General features: G+C 49.5%; 6 protein-coding genes across 6 annotated transcripts; 2 read left to right on the top strand and 4 right to left on the bottom strand.

The window, feature by feature from the left end:
* Window positions 1-157: 157 nt before the first annotated feature.
* PGRI_094030 (non-ribosomal peptide synthetase) lies at window positions 158-7,363 on the top strand (the record flags this gene model as incomplete). The annotated part of the gene is made up of 3 exons (XM_040797116.1): window positions 158-532; window positions 583-7,131; window positions 7,187-7,363. 3 exons carry the CDS (start codon window positions 158-160, stop codon window positions 7,361-7,363), a joined length of 7,101 nt encoding a protein of 2,366 aa, XP_040649927.1.
* An 873-nt stretch (window positions 7,364-8,236) lies between these two features.
* On the bottom strand, window positions 8,237-10,573 carry PGRI_094020 (protein phosphatase 2A regulatory subunit RTS1; the record flags this gene model as incomplete). The annotated part of the gene is made up of 6 exons (XM_040797115.1): window positions 8,237-8,594; window positions 8,650-8,948; window positions 9,005-9,358; window positions 9,412-10,011; window positions 10,072-10,413; window positions 10,550-10,573. 6 exons carry the CDS (start codon window positions 10,571-10,573, stop codon window positions 8,237-8,239), a joined length of 1,977 nt encoding a protein of 658 aa, XP_040649926.1.
* Window positions 10,574-12,886: 2,313 nt separating this feature from the next.
* Window positions 12,887-13,774, bottom strand: PGRI_094010 (uncharacterized protein; the record flags this gene model as incomplete). Its single annotated transcript, XM_040797114.1, has 2 exons — window positions 12,887-13,203; window positions 13,402-13,774. 2 exons carry the CDS (start codon window positions 13,772-13,774, stop codon window positions 12,887-12,889), a joined length of 690 nt encoding a protein of 229 aa, XP_040649925.1.
* Window positions 13,775-14,141: 367 nt separating this feature from the next.
* PGRI_094000 (Adenylate kinase) lies at window positions 14,142-15,266 on the bottom strand (the record flags this gene model as incomplete). Its single annotated transcript, XM_040797113.1, has 4 exons — window positions 14,142-14,408; window positions 14,468-14,745; window positions 14,794-15,138; window positions 15,197-15,266. The coding sequence occupies 4 exons, from the start codon at window positions 15,264-15,266 to the stop codon at window positions 14,142-14,144; spliced, it is 960 nt and encodes a 319-aa protein (XP_040649924.1).
* Window positions 15,267-16,291: 1,025 nt separating this feature from the next.
* On the top strand, window positions 16,292-18,352 carry PGRI_093990 (transcription factor TFIIIC subunit TFC1; the record flags this gene model as incomplete). The annotated part of the gene is made up of 4 exons (XM_040797112.1): window positions 16,292-16,432; window positions 16,486-16,801; window positions 16,855-16,932; window positions 16,983-18,352. The coding sequence occupies 4 exons, from the start codon at window positions 16,292-16,294 to the stop codon at window positions 18,350-18,352; spliced, it is 1,905 nt and encodes a 634-aa protein (XP_040649923.1).
* Window positions 18,353-18,745: 393 nt separating this feature from the next.
* Window positions 18,746-19,621, bottom strand: PGRI_093980 (uncharacterized protein; the record flags this gene model as incomplete). The annotated part of the gene is made up of 1 exon (XM_040797111.1): window positions 18,746-19,621. The coding sequence occupies one exon, from the start codon at window positions 19,619-19,621 to the stop codon at window positions 18,746-18,748; it is 876 nt and encodes a 291-aa protein (XP_040649922.1).
* Between the last annotated feature and the right edge of the window lie 484 nt (window positions 19,622-20,105).

Here is a 20,105-nt window from a genome sequence, read left to right as displayed (position 1 = left end):
CATTCTTGTTGCTGAGAGCCCATTCTTGGCTATTTGGGGGCTTATGGGAGAGGCCATTTGGGCTAAAGTGCGAACGGTCCCTGTATTCATTATGGTGGAGGAACCCTCATATTTCAGGAGGAAGATTAACTTTTGGCAATACTTGCTCACCATCGCCATGTGTTCATACCACGATCGTCATACTATTTCCCTTCCTTTGGATAAGGAAGTGGAAGCAGTATGGAGTGATAATGGTGAACCGTTGCTGCAATCTCGTCGTCTCAAGGCATCTTGGGCCATTCTGCTCAGCAGGCTTTCAGAGACACAAACGACAACATTTGCAGTATTGGAACAACCGGCAGTCCCACAGGGCGACCCATGTTCGAAATTAGTGGCTTCGCCTCCGCATCTTGAGACCTGGGAAATCTCAGACAGTCCGGATAGTCTCTTGGTGGATGCAGCAAAGGAAAGCCACAGAGAGCCTCTTTCAGGCACACAGCCCTCGACGGGTGTGGTCATTAGCTGGCATGATGAACCTAATGGCCCAGCGTTGGTAAGTCGGAGTCAATGCGTACTTCACACAATAGACTGATAGTGTCTCAGTTGTCATGTTCGTTCAATACAATGGTTGTCTTCGACTGCAGTATATCACCCGTTCAAATATCCATGGAATACTCAAGGACATCTCTGACGGCGAATGAAGCCTGGTCACAATTGACGGCAATGGTTCGCATTCTGGAGCAAATAGTCATGAGCCCAGGGTTATCACTGAAAGAGGTGGATTTCCTGGGCGCGCATAGCACCAGATTGATCCGGCAATGGAACAACCCGTACTCACTCATACGACCACAGGTGTGCATTCATACCTTGGTCCTAGAGCATTGCCGGAGCCAACCCGATGGTGAGGCTATATGTGCTTGGGATGGTCCCATCACCTATGCAGAGCTTGATCACCATTCACTCGCAGTCGGACTCCGGCTGCAGTCACTAGGTGTTGGCCCAGAGTCCGTGGTGCCGCTGTACTTCGAAAAGTCACGCTGGACGGTGGTCGCCATCATGGGGGTGCTTAGGGCAGGAGCAGCTTTTGTCCTGCTCGATCCCTCTCATCCTATGGCTCGTCTGGCTGAGATTTGCGTGGAAGTGAAAGCAGCAGTTGCCATCGCCTCGGGGTCATTACAGGAACTGAGTCAGCAGTTGGGCCCTCGAGTTATCACGGTCGTCGACACAATCAAGGATCCAGCTGATACAGGCAGTGATACCATAACCACATGTGTCAATCCTTCAAACGCTGCATACGTCGCTTTTACTTCCGGCTCCACCGGAAAGCCCAAAGGGATCGTGATTGAACATCAGTGTTTTGTCGCAAATACACTGGCTCAAAATGCAGTCCAGAAAATTAATCGCCAAACTCGGGCGTTTCAGTTTGCCTCGTATGGGTTTGACAGCAGCATTCTTGAAACACTCATGACTTTGGTGGCGGGGGGTTGTGTCTGTATACCCTCGGAGGAGCAGCGGCTCAACGGCCTAGCAGATGCCATCCGAGAGCTGGGAGCCAACTGGCTCGAACTAACCCCATCTGTCGCACGGTTCATCAACCCTGAAGATGTACCGGACGTGCGATCTGTCTTGCTTGTTGGTGAGCCCATGTCTCAGGACCATGTCACACAATGGTCAGGGTCAGGGAAGGTTCAACTCCTCAACGCATATGGCCCTGCCGAGTGCAGTGTAGTGACCACTGTTCAGCCCCATGTACAATTTGAAGATCCCCAAAATATCGGCCGTTCATATAGCAGTCACTGTTGGATCGTCAACCCTCAAGATCATGATCAACTCGAGCCCCTTGGTGCAGTTGGCGAATTACTCATCAGCGGACCGATCGTGGCCCGGGGCTATCTCAACCAGCCCCACCAGAAGTCTTTCATCTCCAACCCTCGTTGGGCGACACGATTTGGCATTCCTCCAGGTGAACGCGTGTATAAAACTGGAGATCTTGCGCGATATAATCTCGACGATGGAACGTTGCGATATGTTGGCCGCAAAGACCGGGAGGTCAAAATCCACGGACAACGCGTCGACCTCCAGGAAATTGAACATCATACCTCCCAGTTTCAGAAGGGAATACTTTCAGTGGCCGATGTAATTCAACTCAACAGTAGCAGTGCGGGGAAACTCCTTGCTCTGTTTATCGCCACAGATAACGATGAGAGTCGCACGACGGAAAGCTCTGTTGTCCCCATGAATGACGACCTCCTCGATCTGGTGACTAACATCAAACACTGGCTTCGTGACTGTCTACCACCATACATGATCCCAACCAAATATATATTCATCAATCGCTTTCCTCTAACGAGAACTGGCAAACTCGATCGACGGGCCTTGGTTGATCTTGGAACAGCATCTAGTCAGTCACCGATTGGAGAGCACCCGTCGAGTCAGTGTGATAGAGAAGATGCCAACCTGGATACGGAGCTTCTCGCTAAGGAAAGGACCTTGTGTTCCGTGTTTGCTGAAGTTTTGGGGTGCATGGAAACAAACATCAGCGCCCAAGATGGTTTCTACGACATGGGAGGGAATTCATTGGCTGCTATCGAACTAGTAGCCCGTGCACGAAAGCGTGGTCTGGAGATCACTGTGGCGGATGTCATCCGTCTTCAGAATCCACGAGATATTGCGCGCTGTACCGCCGAAAGCGCGGAGGTTAATGAGATCTCGCCATTTTCTCTTCTTGTGGATACCGAACATACTATATCCACCGCCACTGCCCAATGTGGCATTGAGAGAGAAATGATTGAAGATATTTACCCATGCACCCCAGTACAAGAAGCCCTCATACATCTATCCATCAAGAATCCGGGAGCTTTCATGGGCACATACCGCTTCTCATTGGCTCCTTCTATGAACCTGGATCGGATCTGGGCTGCATGGGAACAGCTTTGGCTCATACATCCGATTCTCCGAACACGCATAATTCAACTTCGAGATGGTAAAACGCTTCAAGTCGTCACCAAAAAATCGTCCCCATGGAAAGATATCTCAGCCATGTATGATTCCCAGCCCATGAGCATTGGGACCTCTCTTGCACGTGTAACGTTCCATCCTGGACCGACTTCCAGCGGATCGGACTCTGGCATATTCCTGCTTACCATACACCATGCTCTGTTTGATGGATGGTCATATCTGCAGCTCCTCGAGGATCTTCAGGTGATTTACAACGGGGACCGACTACCAGCACGCCCTGCCTTTAATCATGTCATCAACTACATCTGCAAGTCAAACATCGAGGAAGCTCGCTCATTTTGGGCGCAAGAGTTCAATGATTTCCAGGCAATGATATTCCCTGTCTCTCCCCGGCGGTCACCTGCCTCACCACACTGGGAACTAAGAAGCCAGCAAACTGCCCTTGCTGAGTCAGATATGGACTGGACCCTCGCTAATAAAATCAAATTAGCGTGGGCTCTTGCGATCTCTTGCCAAACTCACTCGAATGATGTGGTATACGGATTGACAGTTTCGGGCCGGAACGCGCCAGTTCCAGAGATCGATCGTATTGCTGGGCCAACTTTTGCAACATTTCCTTTCCGCACGCAGCTTCATGATGAAATATCGGTGGAAGATATGCTGATCAAAATGCGACAACATGATATCTCCATCATGCCATTTGAGCATACTGGTCTCCGCCGTATCGCGGAGTCAAGCTCAGACGCAGCCCTGGCCTGTGCATTCCAGAATCTTCTCACCGTTAGGTTGCAGTCTCTTCAGATTCCTCCTGGCGCTTTGATTCATGTGCCTGAAAACAAAGACCATGACTTCAAGTTTGCGTCATATCCCCTGTCAGTCGTGGCCCAACAGCAAGGCAAATCTCTAGAGGTCAATGCCGTCTTCAATAGCCACATTCTGGCGCCCGATAGGGCCGAGTCACTCTTAGCGCAGTTTCATACACTGTTGCAGAGAGTCCTCCGGGAGCCCGGGGCAAAGATGAAGGATATAAGGAGCCAGATACCCCCCGAGTGGCAGCAATTGGCAGAGATAAACACAAAGTCCCTGCCCCACCTGCATTGCCTGCACGATATAATCCAAGACTTCAGTGTCACCCAGCCGAACTCAGAGGCTGTCTGCGCATGGGATGGCTCGCTGACGTATAAAGAACTTGTCGCGTTGGCGCAGAAACTGGCAGGCCATCTCCAGTCCTACGGATCCGGGTCAGAACCTGGCGCGGTCATTGGGATTTGCGTGGAAAGATCTAAATGGTTCCCCGTTGCCATCCTAGGCGTTATGATGTCCGGAGCTGCCATGGTTTTGTTAGAACCTAACTTCCCCGTACAGCGTTTGCAACATATCTTGCGAGATGCTGGGGCGCGAACGATGATATGCTCTCCGCTATACCAAGAGAAGTGCACTGGTATGGTCGATGATATGTTGATTCTGACTGCGGATACCCTGTCTCAAGCGGACTACGATGCTTGGACCCCATCAACGGTGTCTCATCAAGACCCAATGTATATTGCTTTCACATCCGGATCAACCGGTGCCCCAAAGGGCGTTGTCATAGAGCATGGCATGGTATATTCGATGATCCAGGCCCACAAGGACGTCATCGGCACATCAGCTACGTCCCGGGGCTTACTGTTCGCCTCGCCCGCATTTGATATCTGCCTTGCTGAGATTGTACTTCTCCTCGGTGCGGGGGGCTGCGTCTGTATGCCTTCTGAAGCTCAACGCATGAACAGCTTGGCGAAAACGATGACCGCCATGCAGGTCAACGTGGCCATGCTAACCCCTTCCGTGGCTCGTACCCTTTCCCCGGCCGCAGTCCCTTGTCTCCGAACCATGATTCTTGGAGGAGAGCCTCCATCAGCTTCTGATCTGGCCACATGGGCTTCACAAGTTCAGCTGCACCAATCCTATGGTCCCGCAGAGTGCGCTATGTACACGACAACTACTGCCCAATTGACCCCTACGTCAGATTTGGGCAACGTCGGATCATCTCCAAACGCGTCCTGCTGGATTGTTGATCCGGACAATCATGATGAGCTTGAGCCTGTGGGCTCGGTAGGAGAACTCCTCATCGGTGGGCCGATTGTTGGAAGAGGATATATCAATCGAGCCCAGGAGTCTGCAGCTGCCTTCATTCGTGATCCTGTCTGGAGCGATAAATTCCCCTTCTTGCGAGGTCAACGACTTTATAAGACTGGAGATCTCGCTGTCTTAAACGCAGACGGGTCGTTAACTTTGGTCGGCCGAAAAGATACGCAGGTCAAGCTCAATGGGCAACGGATTGAGCTACATGAGATCGAGCATTGTGCAGAAAGATATCAACATGGTACCGCGGTCATTGCGGAGTTGATAAAGCCTGTCGGCAATCAGAGACCCAGACTTATCATGTTTGTCTATGATCCTGCGACGGTTGAAACTACGGTGGTCGTCACGTCGGCTTGTCATGACCATCGGGAAGTGTTTGTCCCACCATCAACACAAGATCGAGCTTACCTTGAAGGTGTGAAACATTATCTCACCCAACACCTTCCACCGTACATGATACCGTCACTTTTCCTTCCGCTATCCCGTCTGCCGCTTAGCCCGAGTGGCAAGGCCGATCGCAAGACACTGCGCCAGATTGCATCTAAAATGGACAGAGAGACATTAGATATGTATCTGGACAATCCGGCGGTAGAGAAAAGGGAACCAGTCACAGAGCAAGAGCGATTTGTTCGTGCATGCTTTGCCACAGCGCTATCATTGAATGAGGAAGCCATTGGTATGGACGATAGTTTCTTCGCTCTGGGAGGCGATTCCATCACTGCCATGCGTGTTCTCACTTTGTGTCGGAGGAGAAACATGGCCATCTCGATGCAGGAGTTCCTCTCAAAGAACACTGTATCCTTATTTTGCAAACATGTCATTGTGATTCAGGGCGAGGCTGTCGCCAAACGCCAAAAGCTTCTGGACTCACAAGACTCCGTTCGAGGGAATGATCGTCTCGTCCAGTTTGAGCACATCGATTACCAGCTGGATATGGTTCGATCTCAGTTGAATTTGCTGAAGTCGGATTCAATTGAGGAAATCTACCCCTGCTCCGATGCGCACAGTGGAATCTTGGAGCTGTACACATCCAATTACACGAGTACTGCAATTTTCGAAGTTTCCCCTGCGGGATCAGTGACCCCGGTGCAGGTCAGCAACGCATGGAGTCAATTGGTGCACCGGCATGTGGCCTTGCGTACAGTTCTCATGAAAGAGCCAAAGGTTCACGCGGATTACCTTCATGTGGTCCTCGACAAGGGACCAGCTCAAATTCTTGCTCTTCCTCGCAGCGGGGATGCCCTTTCGGAACTGAAAAATATCGAACCAGTCCAATCCTGGGGTCTGTCACCACCACACCGGTTAATCATCGGTCAGGACCATTCTGGGACAGTGTTCATGAGGCTAGAAACGGGCCGTGCCTTGATTGACGCCTTTTCCATGACCATCCTACTAGAAGAGCTTTCTCTCATGCTGCAGGGTCAGCCTCTACCAGAGCAAGGGGTCTCATATCGTGAATATCTGTCCCATTTGCGTGCCCAGTCACCTACAGAAACACTGCAATATTGGACACAGTCGCTTTATGGAGTCTACCCTTCCCACCTACCCAGAATACCCGCGACGCAGTCCTCTCTCGCCGAATCCCGCTCGCAGACCCGCTGCCTTCCATTCGCGCAATCAAAACGTCTTGATTCCTTCTGGCGCTCCAATAACCTCACCATAACCAACGTTTTCCAGCTGGCGTGGGCTTTAACCCTCACCCACTACACCAACTCCCGCGATGTGTGCTTCGGAACCATCACGTCTGGACGTGACACTCCCCATCTGGAAGTATGGAATATTGTCGGATCATTTTTCAACGTTCTTCCATGTCGAATCGCAATTGATCCCAAGCGCTCAGTGCTAGACACCCTCCGACAGAACCAGGAGGATATTCAGCGTCGAAATGACCACCAGTACTGTTCCATGCCAGATATAATCCGGAAGTCAGGAATAAGAAGTCTGGACGATGGCCAACAGCTGTTTAATACAGTTCTGACGGTGCAGAACCCGTTCTCGACGCAATCATCTACTGGGAAAGATGGGAGCAATGAGATCGATATCAAACTAATCGATTTGGAAGATGCAACTGAGGTGAGTGGCTTTGACAACTACTTGTCCATGATCAAACTAATACTAATCCTTCTAGTATGACCTTTGCGTGGCTATTCTTCCCTCCGATTCCCACTTCAAGGTGGAATTACGCTACTGGTCGACGACCGCATCTGAGGAATATGCCTCGGATATTCTAGATCGTCTTTTCGATCAGTTGGAACAGATTGTGCATCATGCGACTAAACCATTGAGTGCCATCACCGGTGTTTAATAACAACCATACATCTCTTACGTGTTTTCATGATCTTTATACATAATGTGCTCTTTTTGTATTTACTTTCGGAGATTGCTCTTTTGATATTTCATCTGTTTGTACATGCAATACTTCCGGGTCCCGGCTTGACTCCTAGCCAGACAAAATAAAGATATACTATTGGAATATATCCACTACGAGTCCAAGTATCAGATTCCAAGGCAATATCATATCCTAGAACTGGTCTAAAATAATAGAGAAAGACAAAACACATAGACAGCCACATTGTGGATGAAACGCCATTCGCACCCGTTTTCCATACCCGAACACGGTTCTAAGACTGGTGCCAACTCAAATTTTTGAGGGAAGTCCCGTCGCGGAAGGGAAAATATCGAAAAAGATTCCATGTACACAAAAGAAATGGGAAAAATGGGGGAAAAAAAGAAACAAAGATAAAAAGGCAGGACACAGGTTAAAGGGCAGTCCGGAGTACCGAAAATCAAACAAAAATATTGCCCCATAGTCGCTATGCCATCGCAGGAGAAAATAAACGGAAATCACATGTCCATCAGCAGTCCATCTCCTCCGAGACGTTATTTGGTGGAATTGCTTCGATGCAAGATCTGTACATTGGTCGCACTAGTACCACTGCCGACCGATCGTCGTCGCGGGCGAACCTCACTGCCGCTTCCGCTCCGTCGCCGTCGGCCAGTGCTGCGGATCGAGCCTCGGCGTCTTGTCTGGAGCAAACGGACGTTCTCACGTTAGAATCACGCTGACTATACATGGGCGGACGTGGTCTCTTAGCAAAAGACAAGAACGAGGGCGATAGGGCCAGACAAAAAAAGGTATTTCGGGAATGCACGTATCTGGGCAGCAAAGCAGCACGGATCAGAGATGCACGGGACTTACCGAGTTAGGGGTGCCTTCCCGGCTGGGTCGATCCTTGGAAATGTCGGGATCCTCTTGCAATTTCAGGGAGTTCAACCGCTTTTGGCTCTCGTGCGTCATGGCTTCTACCTCGTCGATCGGCTCCGGCACGTCAAGAGGCGGGGGTGGTGGTGGGGGAATGCCATTTTTCCGATCTTTGGCCTGTTGTTCAATCACGTCCCACCGGTCCGTGCGAGTCTTTTCGCGTTGGTCTGCGTTGTTTTGGTGCTCCGTGTAATCATGAGAGCATTCATCGAAGAGTTGCGGGTTAATCTCCATGAACATCTTCATGGCATTGTAAACCATGCTGTGAATTGTTCTGAACGAATGGTCAACTCCTATCGAAGGGGGTAGCATATGTAGATCAAACTAACCGGTTCCAGTGTCCCTTCGAGTTCTCATAAAGGGGCGCAAACATAAGGGGGAGGATTGTCTCCACATTGTCGCTCACAAGATTACAGAAGTACTCGTTGTTCCAGAAGTACAAAGCACGTTCAGCAACCTGGAAATGAGGACTGGCAACAGACTTGGCCAACTGATTGAACAGAGGCTCCTGGACTTTGGCGAACTCGCCCGGATCCATCACCTCGAAGATGTCTTCCACCTCGTTCAGGTACATAACCTCCTTGGTGCTGTTGGTCTTAGGCCAGAAGCGCAGTAAGCCGAGGACGACCTAAACATAGTGGTTAATACTTAAGCTAGATTGGATAGGGATAGATAATGGCTTACATCCTCAGTCAATGAGGAGTCCTTCTCCAAAAATTGCACGATGCAGTAGGCCAATTGCGGGTGGTACATGCTAAGACTCTTCACCTTGTGCATAGGCAGGAGCACTCGGGTCAAAAAGAGCTTGTGTTCCTCCTTCAGTGGCAAAGCGAATCCGTTGATAATGGAGCCCAGAATCTCAAGCAATTCGGCGATTCCGTTGTGGCGTTCTGTCTCGTACATGAATTGGAAGAAGACGTTGTTGATAGATCGACGGATATATGACCGTAAGTTCAAGAACTTTCCATAAATGCGATGCAGGGTTGTCTTGAGGAAGTCACGTTCGCGGGGATCTTCCGAGTCAAAGAGGTCCAACAACTAGATGTAGCATTAGCTTGCAGTACATGGAAATCGAGCATCAGAAGACATACCGAAAGCACAAATTGATGATCAATATAACCCTTCGCGATGTTTGTGTTGAAATCCTGGCTTTCGATGAATCTTAGGAAGAATTCATATACTACCTGAATATGAGGCCAAGCGACTTCCAAGACAGGCTCATCCTCCTCTGGGTCGAATGCCTCGCCCTGGGGCGTCATAGGCGGAGGAATAGGACGGAACAGGTTCTTGGCGAACATCTCCACCACACGGGGATACATGGGCTCCGTAATCACCGACCGGTTGTTGGCAACATAATCCAAGAGTTCGTGCAGTGCCAACCTCTTGATCTCCTTGGATTTCATATCGGCCGTCGGGTCATTGAAATCGAAGATGATATTACACTGGTCGATCTTTTGCATAAACAAATCTTGGCGTCGGTTGGGAGGCACTTCGTGGAATCCCGGCAACTTCTCCAACTCTCTCTGCCGCTGATCGGAAATGTCGAATCGTGAGGAATGCTGGCGTTTGGGTGTCCGGATACCTTCCGACATGTCCTTGGGCGTTGTCTGTAGGCGGTCGAAAACATGAGACTTCCTAGGAGGCGCAAGATCTCCGGGCATCGTTTCGGCAGCGCCGGGAGGGGGGACATGCTGTAGAATCCAAGTTAGCAAATGCAAACAGTTACCAAAGTGCGAAATGATTGAACTTACTGGTGCACTTGGGCTAATGATGACGCTAGGGGCCGCTGGCTGGCCTTGCCTATTCGGGGTTCCTGGTCCATTGCTTACAGGCTGTCCCGCGACGCCCGCTTGAGGGATATAGTGCTGAACCGGGGTACCAGGGTGAGGTGCGCCCGCAGAGGGGGTTCCCGCGGGGGAAGCGTTGTCCGGCGATTTGTTTCGCGAGTCATTGAGAGAGGTTGTGGATGATGTAGGTGTCCCTTGGTTGGGAGAAGTAGACTGCTGTGTGTTGGAAATACCGAGGGACTGATTCTGTGTGGAGTCTTTCTTTTTCGAGGACTTGTTGTCTTTCGCCCGCGACAACTGGTCGTGCTAGAAGCAAGGCCCAGTATGTTAGATTATTTGGGAAAAGAGGAAGAGAACACTAGCCGCATGGCGAAGAAGGGAATATATGGGCAGAGGCGATCGTGGGATGAGGTGACTTGGGTAGGATACGCGGGTAACTCACCACTCTCTGTCTGAAACCCTTCATTTTGAACGACTATGTAGATTGCCGCATGTACTCGGCTAGGTTTCTTGGTGCCAGTGCAGCCAGGCGGCGCACTCAAGCCGGAGTGAATCGAGGGGAGCCAACGGAGATAACCGCTCAGGAAAGCGGGGAAGGTGTAGAGAGGGGGGGCGGCCAGGGGAAGTGTTTGGATCGACCTAATAGGAGAATCTCATAAGCGGTCCGAGTCACACAGCATGTAAGACAAGTATTGTGAATAAACAGGGTCCTGAAATCTTGATACCAAGCCCCATCATGCGTAGAGGAGTAGCTGAGGTTCAATGGCAACAGCACCAAGCGCTCCAAACAATGTGCAGTCGCAGCACGCGCACGGGGCAAGACGATTTGATGCTGGGAAGAAAGGGCCAACAAGGCAATGGGAGATGGGTGTCTGATCAAACGTACCGCCGTGGTTTAAGGTTGGACAATTGACAAATCGAGAGGGAAACTGCTTAGGGAGAGTTATAAGACGAGCTCGGCGCTGGAGGGTCTCCGTGTCGCTTAGTGGCAGGCTGGGAGCGGGGGATTTGGGGGTACCAGAGGAACGGGCACTCAGGTCACAGCCCACGGCGAAAGCACGAAAGACACGATCTGACTAGCAAGAGACAAAATCAAATACGTAACAGAGACCAAATAAAGATGATGGCGTTGGGTTGTGGGGGAGGAGGGAGGGAAGTGGATTGTTGTTGAGGTGTAGGGAAAGGCGGGCTGGTTCTCCTGGCTGCGATGGTGATGGGAGGGGGAGACCACGCCCAAGTACTCTATGGGGACTCTACGTTTTCTAAGTGAATTATATATCTTGCTTCAATTTGAGAGAATCAATTTATAAATTATTTCCCCCTTCTCACTCACTCCTTATACGAGTTTATCCTTTTTCCCACTTGTTTCAAGTCCCGCTTATGTCATGGTGCACGTGACTACCAGGGGAACTCGAGTTTCAGGCACAAACATAAAATATCACCAACTCCCCAGTTGAGCCCTGAATATACCTATACAGCTCTGGGGATATCTAGGTAATCAATGTAATTGAATAATATTAATATTCAAAAGGTGGTGATACAGTTCATGGATATATCCCTTCGAGTCAAACAAAAGCAGACGTGGAAATGGAGATATAAAGAGGTCTGTGCTTTGACCCACAAATATCCAACTTGGACTTTGAACAAGTTCAATGTTCATATTTGAAAAGATTGTAGTCAAAAGTTATAGAAAGGTCCATCGCACGGAGCCTTTCTCCCCATTTTTTTTTTACCGTCGACCTGTGAACTTGATACATCTACACAGAATGATCCACGGATAACTGAGATTACCACTGAATGAACATCACAGAGCCGCTTAGGCGGCCCAGTACTAACCGGCCCAGTATTCTTGTACTTATATAAACTGATATTGTGGCCTATAATCTGTTGGGTATGGCATCATTGGGTCGAGGATATAATGAGATTAAAGACTATGGTTGACTTATTCTACTACATGTGCACACACTATGTCGATATTTATATATGAAGCAGTACTTGTATAAACCAGAAGTTTTGAGGGACGTACAAAAGAGAAACACGCATCAGAATGAGTAGCATGTGATTGATTGCAATAGAACTCCGGACCGGCTAGAACCTGGCTTCGAACTATGCTGCCCAAAGCCACCCAGCACCTCCTTCTCCGGTTGGGAGAAGGACGACAGATCAACTGGGGAGCCGCGATCTGTGACTTTCATCCGGCTATCCAGGCTTCTGTGAGAGCTTCCGGGACTCCGAACGAAAACGGGATGAGCTTTTTTATGAGGGTCCTCTTGCAAGGATTCCCTCTGGATCTTCCCGAGCTTTTGTCTGACAGTTCTTCTGAAAGGAATTCCCCTAGGTCTTCCTAAGCTTTGAATAGCTTCCGCCGCTTTACATAATACTTTGTGGTGGGCTTAAATGATTGCACCACTTGGTGCATATGGATAACGTGCTTTCTTTGGAAGGATTATTTTCTGGCGGGTTTCGTTACTTCCTGGATCCTTTAGCAGCCTTGGCTCTGAACCATAAACAATCGTCTTTTATCCATGGAATAACTTCGATACCATAACAGACAGAGACGCCTAGATACATAGATGGAAACACCATGAGCGACCAGCGGGATCTTGGGATAGCGTAGTGATATCATGTTCAATTAATGTGTCCTTCACTTAATTACAAAGCCCTTCAACAACTGCTGTAGAATGTCGTGCTGTGATTATATCCACTTTAGCTGGTAAGCTACTCGAGCCACTTATACTTACATTGCTATTCGCCAAGCCTCTTCCAAATTCATGAAACCTCATTGGAACAGCACTAAGACCAGTGGCAGTGCAGCAATGAGGGCTCTCTTCAAGCTCAGATGCGTGCTTGCTGTAGCACCGTTTTTATCACCCGTGCCACTACCACCGGCAGCTGTAATTTCCGCCGCATTGGTGTAGTAAAGACTAGCAGCTGTCTGGGTGCCTAACTCATCAACGGCAGTGCTACACGGCAAATTGCTTGCCGATGTCTTGGACCATGCACCTGCGAAAGGATAGAATCCCGTCGTTTGGGGATTGGCGCTACAGTAGGCGCTAGAGACCCCCATCACGTAACTCTTCGGGAACCAGTGGTAGCCTGGGTGGAAGTTAGCATTTCTGATGGAATGAACATCATGGCAGGATATGACGTAGAAAGACCCACCTTCAATGCCTCCATGCTTTCTGAAACACTCCTGACAACCCATCGCCGAGTCAAAGAAGGGATATATGTCACAAAAGCATTGCTGTTGGACGTCCCAATCACCAGAATACGTCTCGAGGCCTGAGAACGTACCGTTCGTGTTTTGGAAGTAGCAATTAGCATTGATTGCCGCTTGTCGTTTACACGGGGCCTCGTTGATTAGATAGGTAGGCTTTGGGGAGATTGCTCCAGTCGCGTCATCCCTGCGAAAGTTGTGGTGTGGCAGCGGGTTATGCGGCAGGTAACATTCATTGTAGAGATCAATGTCAAGGTCGGTCAGACCAGACTCCTGGGATGAGACAAGATAGAACCTGGAGACATAGGCGCCGTTTGGGAATACGGGGTATTCTTTGGAGGCGGTGACTGAAGCAGCCGTACTAGAGGATGTACTGGAACCAAAAAGATCGCCGTATCCGTAGGATGAAGTGGGTTCCAGGGACGTTATAGATGTTACAGGGGCCGGCATCGTGAAAGGGGTAATCATTGGAAGTCCATGGTGATCGCAGGTGGACCACGGGAAGAATGCTTGGCAATATCTGACCAATCAGATCTTTCCATGTATGAGCCCTTGGCAGTGATAGCTATAGGTTCATTCTTGGTTACGCCATCTTACAAGAGAGCAATACATTTAAAATATCCTGTTGGCTTCGTATGGATCGAGAATAGGATGTTGTTGGGAGTTTCGAGGCTGGCGGCGTTGGGTGATAGACTGCCTAGACCCAGCTCATGTTTGAGTGAGGCTTGCGGCAAACACCTGTAGTTGTTGGCCCTTTGGCATCCGAGCCATTTGTGACACCCTGATATTAGACTTGGGCTACTTTCAAGAGGTATCTTCATGTCTCTGCACTGAAAATCGTGATAAAAGACCGGATCGAGTCTACTGCCAATTTGCAGAGGTCAAGTTCGGACATTGTTGACTGCTGATCAGTGTTAGAACCGATCACTTCGAAATACGCGGCAGAACTCTTCAGAACATCCTTGAAATGCACATCTGAAGACCTCCACGCATTCTCGGTATCCTGCGAAATTGATGCCTTTCGCCTTTGATCATCAGTGTGGGGAGGATATTCCACGTAAAAGGCGTAATTGCAGTTTTGAACCTGTCAACCTAGGTTAATATTTCGTATTTTGTGTTGTAATCCTTTCCTGATAAACGCACCTTGCCTTCAAATTCCAATAGCTGCTCTGTGTCATTCGGAAATCCGGAGATAATTGTCCGCGTTCGTCCATCCACGGCTTTGATCTCATTTTCGAGGACTTCGACAATCAGACTAGCCGGCACTTCAAACCCTTTATCCAGACAACTCTTGATGATTCTGTGATGGCGATATTGGGGGTCTTCCGACCTTTCGCGAAGTGTTTTATTCACAGAAATATGGTGAAGCAAAAGTTCCCCTGAGACGTGGTTGGCGACCGTTTCGCAGGTGGTAGGATCGCCTGTAGCAGGTTTAGCGTGGAAATTCAAATGTCTTATATATCACATACCGGCGAGGAAGATGATAGGTAGTCGCCTTTTTCGTTTGGCGAGATGATCGTCCCTTTCCCGACATAAGGACTCGGCCCACTGGGTTGCTTCTTTGGAATGAATCTTCGCTCGAAGCCCTTGAAACTCGTCAAGATCTGCTTTACCAAAGGTTTTCTGTTCGTATTCGTGCGCCTGAACTAGACACTCAAACTTGTCCATCTCCTTTACCCATTTGGCTTCTGGTGTTTCGCCTTGTTCGTATTCCAACCATAGGTCGCTGATTTCTGTTGCTTTTTTGGGGCTATAAGTTTGGAGCAGGTTTTCTAAATATTGGAATCCGTTGCGTTCCATGTCGTATTTTCGGCCTGTCCAGGTGACAGTTGTGAGCTTCGCGAACACAATATGAGAACTTGGAAAACTTACCTTTTGCAACCCCGGCGAACGTTGGGATATCCCCTATGACCGACTCTGCTAAATCGTGAATTAAAGCCATCTGTATGCATTTGGCCTTATCTAGATTCAAGTTGTCCTGAAGATATTAGCCGTGGAAAGAAAAAAAAAGGGACTGGGAGATCAATCTACCGGAGCGAGCATGGCTAGAATAGCTACCCGAAAGCTATGTGCTGCCACAGTTTCGGGATTCCGAATCGTTCTAAGCCATCCTGTTCGTGGTAAGTGCTTCAGTGTCTCTATCGCATGTAGAAATGCCAAGGGTGTGGCTTCCATGATCACAAAAAGAAGCTTTACCCAAGTCGTCTGGAAGATATATGAAAGAGTAACTTTTATACTGACGGGATAACCCCTCTTCTCCACTCCCGCCCCTCAACGGGGGCCACCGAAAATATATAAAGCAGCATTTACATTACACGTACTCTTCCCATACTCATCTTTAAAAATTGTATTTTGCCTACCAGGGATGCCCTTTCTGGGTTATAGAGTTCACAAGAAAGGGCGTACAACTAGTCGTTACAAGTCACAGTCAAAGGAGAAGCAGGAAAATGGCAGGGAAGTCTCAGGGAGCATCTGAGTACTAGAGCGCAGTGGGCAGTCTGTGAAAATGGAGATCTAGTTATCAGGGTTCTTTAAATGTCAGCTCAAGATATTCTATTGAAATATTTCAAATATTTCTTCGAAGGATGCCTTGTCTTGTCAGTTGTAGTCCCCGATGAGTCGAACCGTCCACAGGTCCTCGGGAGATGATGAGTCAGCGGTATTCCTTCCCCTGGGCGCACTAACCGCTTGTGGAATGTAGACTCGATTCTTTCCCCAAACCTGAGAGATATCACTTGAACCCTTTTATTGTCGCGCAAGTGAAGAAAAACATAAAATTCCACAAAAACAGGTGTATTGAGCCAAGATCACCGGAGAAAAGTGGTAGCGTGGTCTTTGATCGCATTTGCGCAATCCAAGCCGAGAGCAAACCAGAGACAACCACAACCAACATCAGTTGGGACTGAAAGTTGGGGCAAATGATATTACAACCACAGCATCCACGAGTCTGAAATAAAAACAATCAGCATGGATGACCAGCGAGGTTCTAGATCTGCTCCCTTCTACGCGGTGCCATCTCGTCGCCTCGTCAGCGTCGAGCACCCTGCCATTATCCGCAATGTCGATAAGGCGATCGAGACCCTACAAGGCAACAGAGGAATTAAAGCAGTGAGAATGAACCCCCATGTGAGAAAACGTTGAATATATACTGATGTATACAGATTTTGGACCCGCAGCCGGGCAAAGAAGGCAACCCAGCTAATTTGGTATTGCGGCCAGAAGACGCCATGGCTCGATCAGTCCAGTCAACCATCGTCCAATCAAATAATGTCCTGCTCAAAATCACTGTCCCCAAGCGGACAGGACGCAGGCGGAAGATAGGCTCGAACGAGCCTTTTACAGATGCACCAGAGTCAGAAGCATCTAAGCTGCCCTCGCGACGGACCGCTAAGGACCTCCTGCGCAGTCTGAGTGATAATCCTTCCAAGTATCAGATTGAGCCAGTCGGGAGAGTTGAACGGACACATGTGTTCCGAGGTACGTTCACATCTCTATTGATCTATTGCTTGTTTGCTAATGTCTGATATCAGGAATACCTGATTTCGTTTACTCTACTACAGCAAGCCCCTTTACGAACCGATTCCGAGATCAGATCCTACCATTCGACTGTAAGTTTGCCTGTAATACACTACACCAAGAGTGTACTAACGAACAACAGTCGACAAAATGAAACAATTTGATATCGACATGTCCAAAGGCGCCACCACAAATGCAGATATCATCCCACCACCATCATTCAGCCACGGAGACGTCCCATTCCACTACATGTTAGACCCACTACACCCAAAGACCAATTCTGACCACCAGGCCACTAACCTAACCCGCAGCTACCGCCAAAACCCAACAGTGAAGCAAGCAATCGGACGCTCGGGCGAACTAGAAACCGTGAACACCCAAACCGCCAGCAAAATCCTTACCCACCTAGTCGCCTACGACATTCCCGAGGTCCCATCACAGCCACGCGCAAACATGCTCCCAATAAGCGCACTAGATGCCGGCATGCTACGAACAATCGCGAACCTAAACGCCCTGTACGAAAAACAACCCGCCTGGACACGTCGTGGACTCCGCAACAACCTCAAAAGCGACGAAGACCGCCTGAACCTCCGCTACGCAATTCCATACGTAGGCTACATCTTCCGCTCGGGACCATGGCGCGACGCAATCATCAAACTGGGCGTCGACCCACGCACCTCACCAGAATACCGCTACTACCAAACCTTCATGTTCCGCCTCCTAGCACGGGAAGCCGAGCTAGCGCGTGACGGCGGCGGCGGACGCCGGCACAACGTCCCACGACCCAGTGACCAACGCGTGATCGAAGAAGAAGGCTTTACCGGGCCGTCGACTGGCCATATCTTCACCGGCAAGCAACCATTTGCACAAGACGGACGAATCTGGATGGTTGGTGATATTGAGGATCCACAGCTGAAGGCCGAGTTATTCCCCCCCGATGCAGGACCTGGCTTCCTTCGTAGCGAGTGTGACGTCGTTACAGATGGATGGTTTGGGAATGGAACACTTGCAAAGGCGAAGGCAGTAATGAGACATAAGATCCAGGCATTGATGGAAGGACGGGAACCAGATGATCAGGATTATGTGAGGGTTTTGCGTCTTCCAGCGCATGCGCGGTCTGAGGCTGATTTCCCGCTTTTCACGCTTGATCCGGAGATTGCGACGCCGAAGGAGATTACGCTTGCTACGGAGATTCGGGCGATTATTCGGAGTTCGCCGGTTTGGAGGAATTTGACGGCTAATGCTGGGTTGGTTCGGAGGGAGATTGGGGAGGGCAGGGGCAAGGTTAAGGGGAAGATGGCTTTGAAGGGGAAGGGTGTTGAGCCGGAACCGGAGCCTGAGGCTGAAGCTGAGAAGATTGTTGAGGAGAGTGAGGGTGAAGAGGAAGAGATTCAGCGGAGGGAGATGTTGGCTGCTCAGGTTGCGGATGCTGTTGCGGCGAGGGATGCTGATGAAGCTGATGAAGACGATGAGGATGAGAGTGATGATATGGATGAAGATGAGGACGAGTAATGCGGACTCCTAGTTTACTTGAGGGTTGGCTGGCTACGTCTACAAATAGTCCTTTGTGTTTGAGATAGTCATCAAAGAATTGTTTTGATCATTGCTAAAGCTATCGGCACCTCGGAATAGATCGTGAAGCATCAGACGTAACACAGATAATAGCTCATGGATTAGACGGGATAAAGAAAGCTAACCGGAAGTGGTTGCAATAGTGGAGTCAAAAGAGATACATAATTCGTAGCGACCGTGATAAAAACACCCGATAGGTTGAACACCAGTAGAAGGATAAACGCCAAACAATCAAGCAAATAGGTATATATATATTGAGGCCGAACCCAGGCCAAGGAAGAGCGCCACCGAACCGGATTTAGATGCAGATGCAAGGAATGACGAGCAGGCAAATCAAAGAGCAGACGTGGTGGTACCAGCTTCCTCAGAGATTTGTTGCTGGGTATCAGCAGGGCTGGAAGTAACCGCATCCAAAACAGACGCGATGGAGGCAGTGATAATGGTCTCCTGGCTGCGGGCAAGAGGCGAAGAAGGCTTCTTGAACTCGGGCGCGTGCTGTTCATCATCATAGACAATTGTGCATGAGAAAGCATTGCAGTCTTCAGCATAGTATTCAGCAGCATTGAGTTCACCGAGCGGAGAACGGAGTTCATCCATCTTTGGTGCCTTGCGAGCAGCGGCAGGAATAGCGGTAGTGGACTGGCGAGCGCTGGGGAGTTCAATGCCCAGTTCGTGCGGGGGGATGTTCTCCTTTCCACGGGTGCAGGGTGGGTCGGACTTCCCCTCGTCGTCACTGATATCCAAGACAGTGGTCGAGTGTTGCATCAGATTGGTCATTTCTTCTTGTTCGGTGTCGACGTGGATATCGAAGCACCATGAGGCCGGGGTCTTAGGAGCAGGAGCAGGCTTGGGAGTTTTGGATTGAGCGAGGACGGAAGCAAGAGAGAAGGGACGAGCGATGCCGCGCTTGCTATATTGCTCTGAGCGGGGCTTGGCGATGAGCGAGCGGCGAGTAGCCGACTTGCTGGACTTTGGTGGTGGGGAGCGACCAGCAGGCTTGAGAATGGGAGCTGATTTGGGAGTTGTAATTGAGATCTTCGAGGGGGTTGAGAGACGGGGGGAGATGTTGATGCGGGTGGAAAGAGCCACGCGGGATGTTTTGATGGGCTTGGACGCGCTGTCCTCATCTTCGAAAGAGCGTTTGCGTTTTGTGGATAAGCTAACTGGATTGATGTTCTCTGCATCATCGATGAAGATAGTGCTCTTCATGGTTGACTTCATAGAGACTGGGATTGTAAGCTAAACCATCTTTGGAAGATCAAAACAACATCACATACCATTTTGATTCTGACAATTAAGTTGGGAACGCATTAATGGCATATCCAAACAGCCCAAAGGCTGACGAGTAGGAGTCATAGTGAGAGTGGCCATAGTGAAGAAGAGAGAGAGAGAGGGATGTTTTGTTTTGGTCAGCGCCAAGTGGGGGAGGATTGGCGGTCTACAATGGGCACTAGGGCCGATCGTAGGATTCGAGGATGTTAAGACCAAATTAAATAAACGAGAGGAATTGCTTGAATGAAACTTGGAGATGAATGATTGAATGAATGAACCAGTAGGATATGGTACGTTGAGAGAGAGCACGAGGGATTCGTGAAGTCGTGCAGAGAGTAGATATAATAAAGAGCTTAGTTTAGTAGGAGTATTTAAAGGCAAGGAGAATATGAGGAGTCACAATGGAGGGAGAAGGGAACTA

Source organism: Penicillium griseofulvum, assembly GCF_001561935.1.
Source record: "Penicillium griseofulvum strain PG3 chromosome Unknown contig_15, whole genome shotgun sequence".
NCBI classification, from domain to species: domain Eukaryota; kingdom Fungi; phylum Ascomycota; class Eurotiomycetes; order Eurotiales; family Aspergillaceae; genus Penicillium; species Penicillium griseofulvum.
The sequence above is the reverse complement of the archived record's forward strand: the minus strand, read 5'-3'. Positions and strand labels throughout refer to the sequence as shown.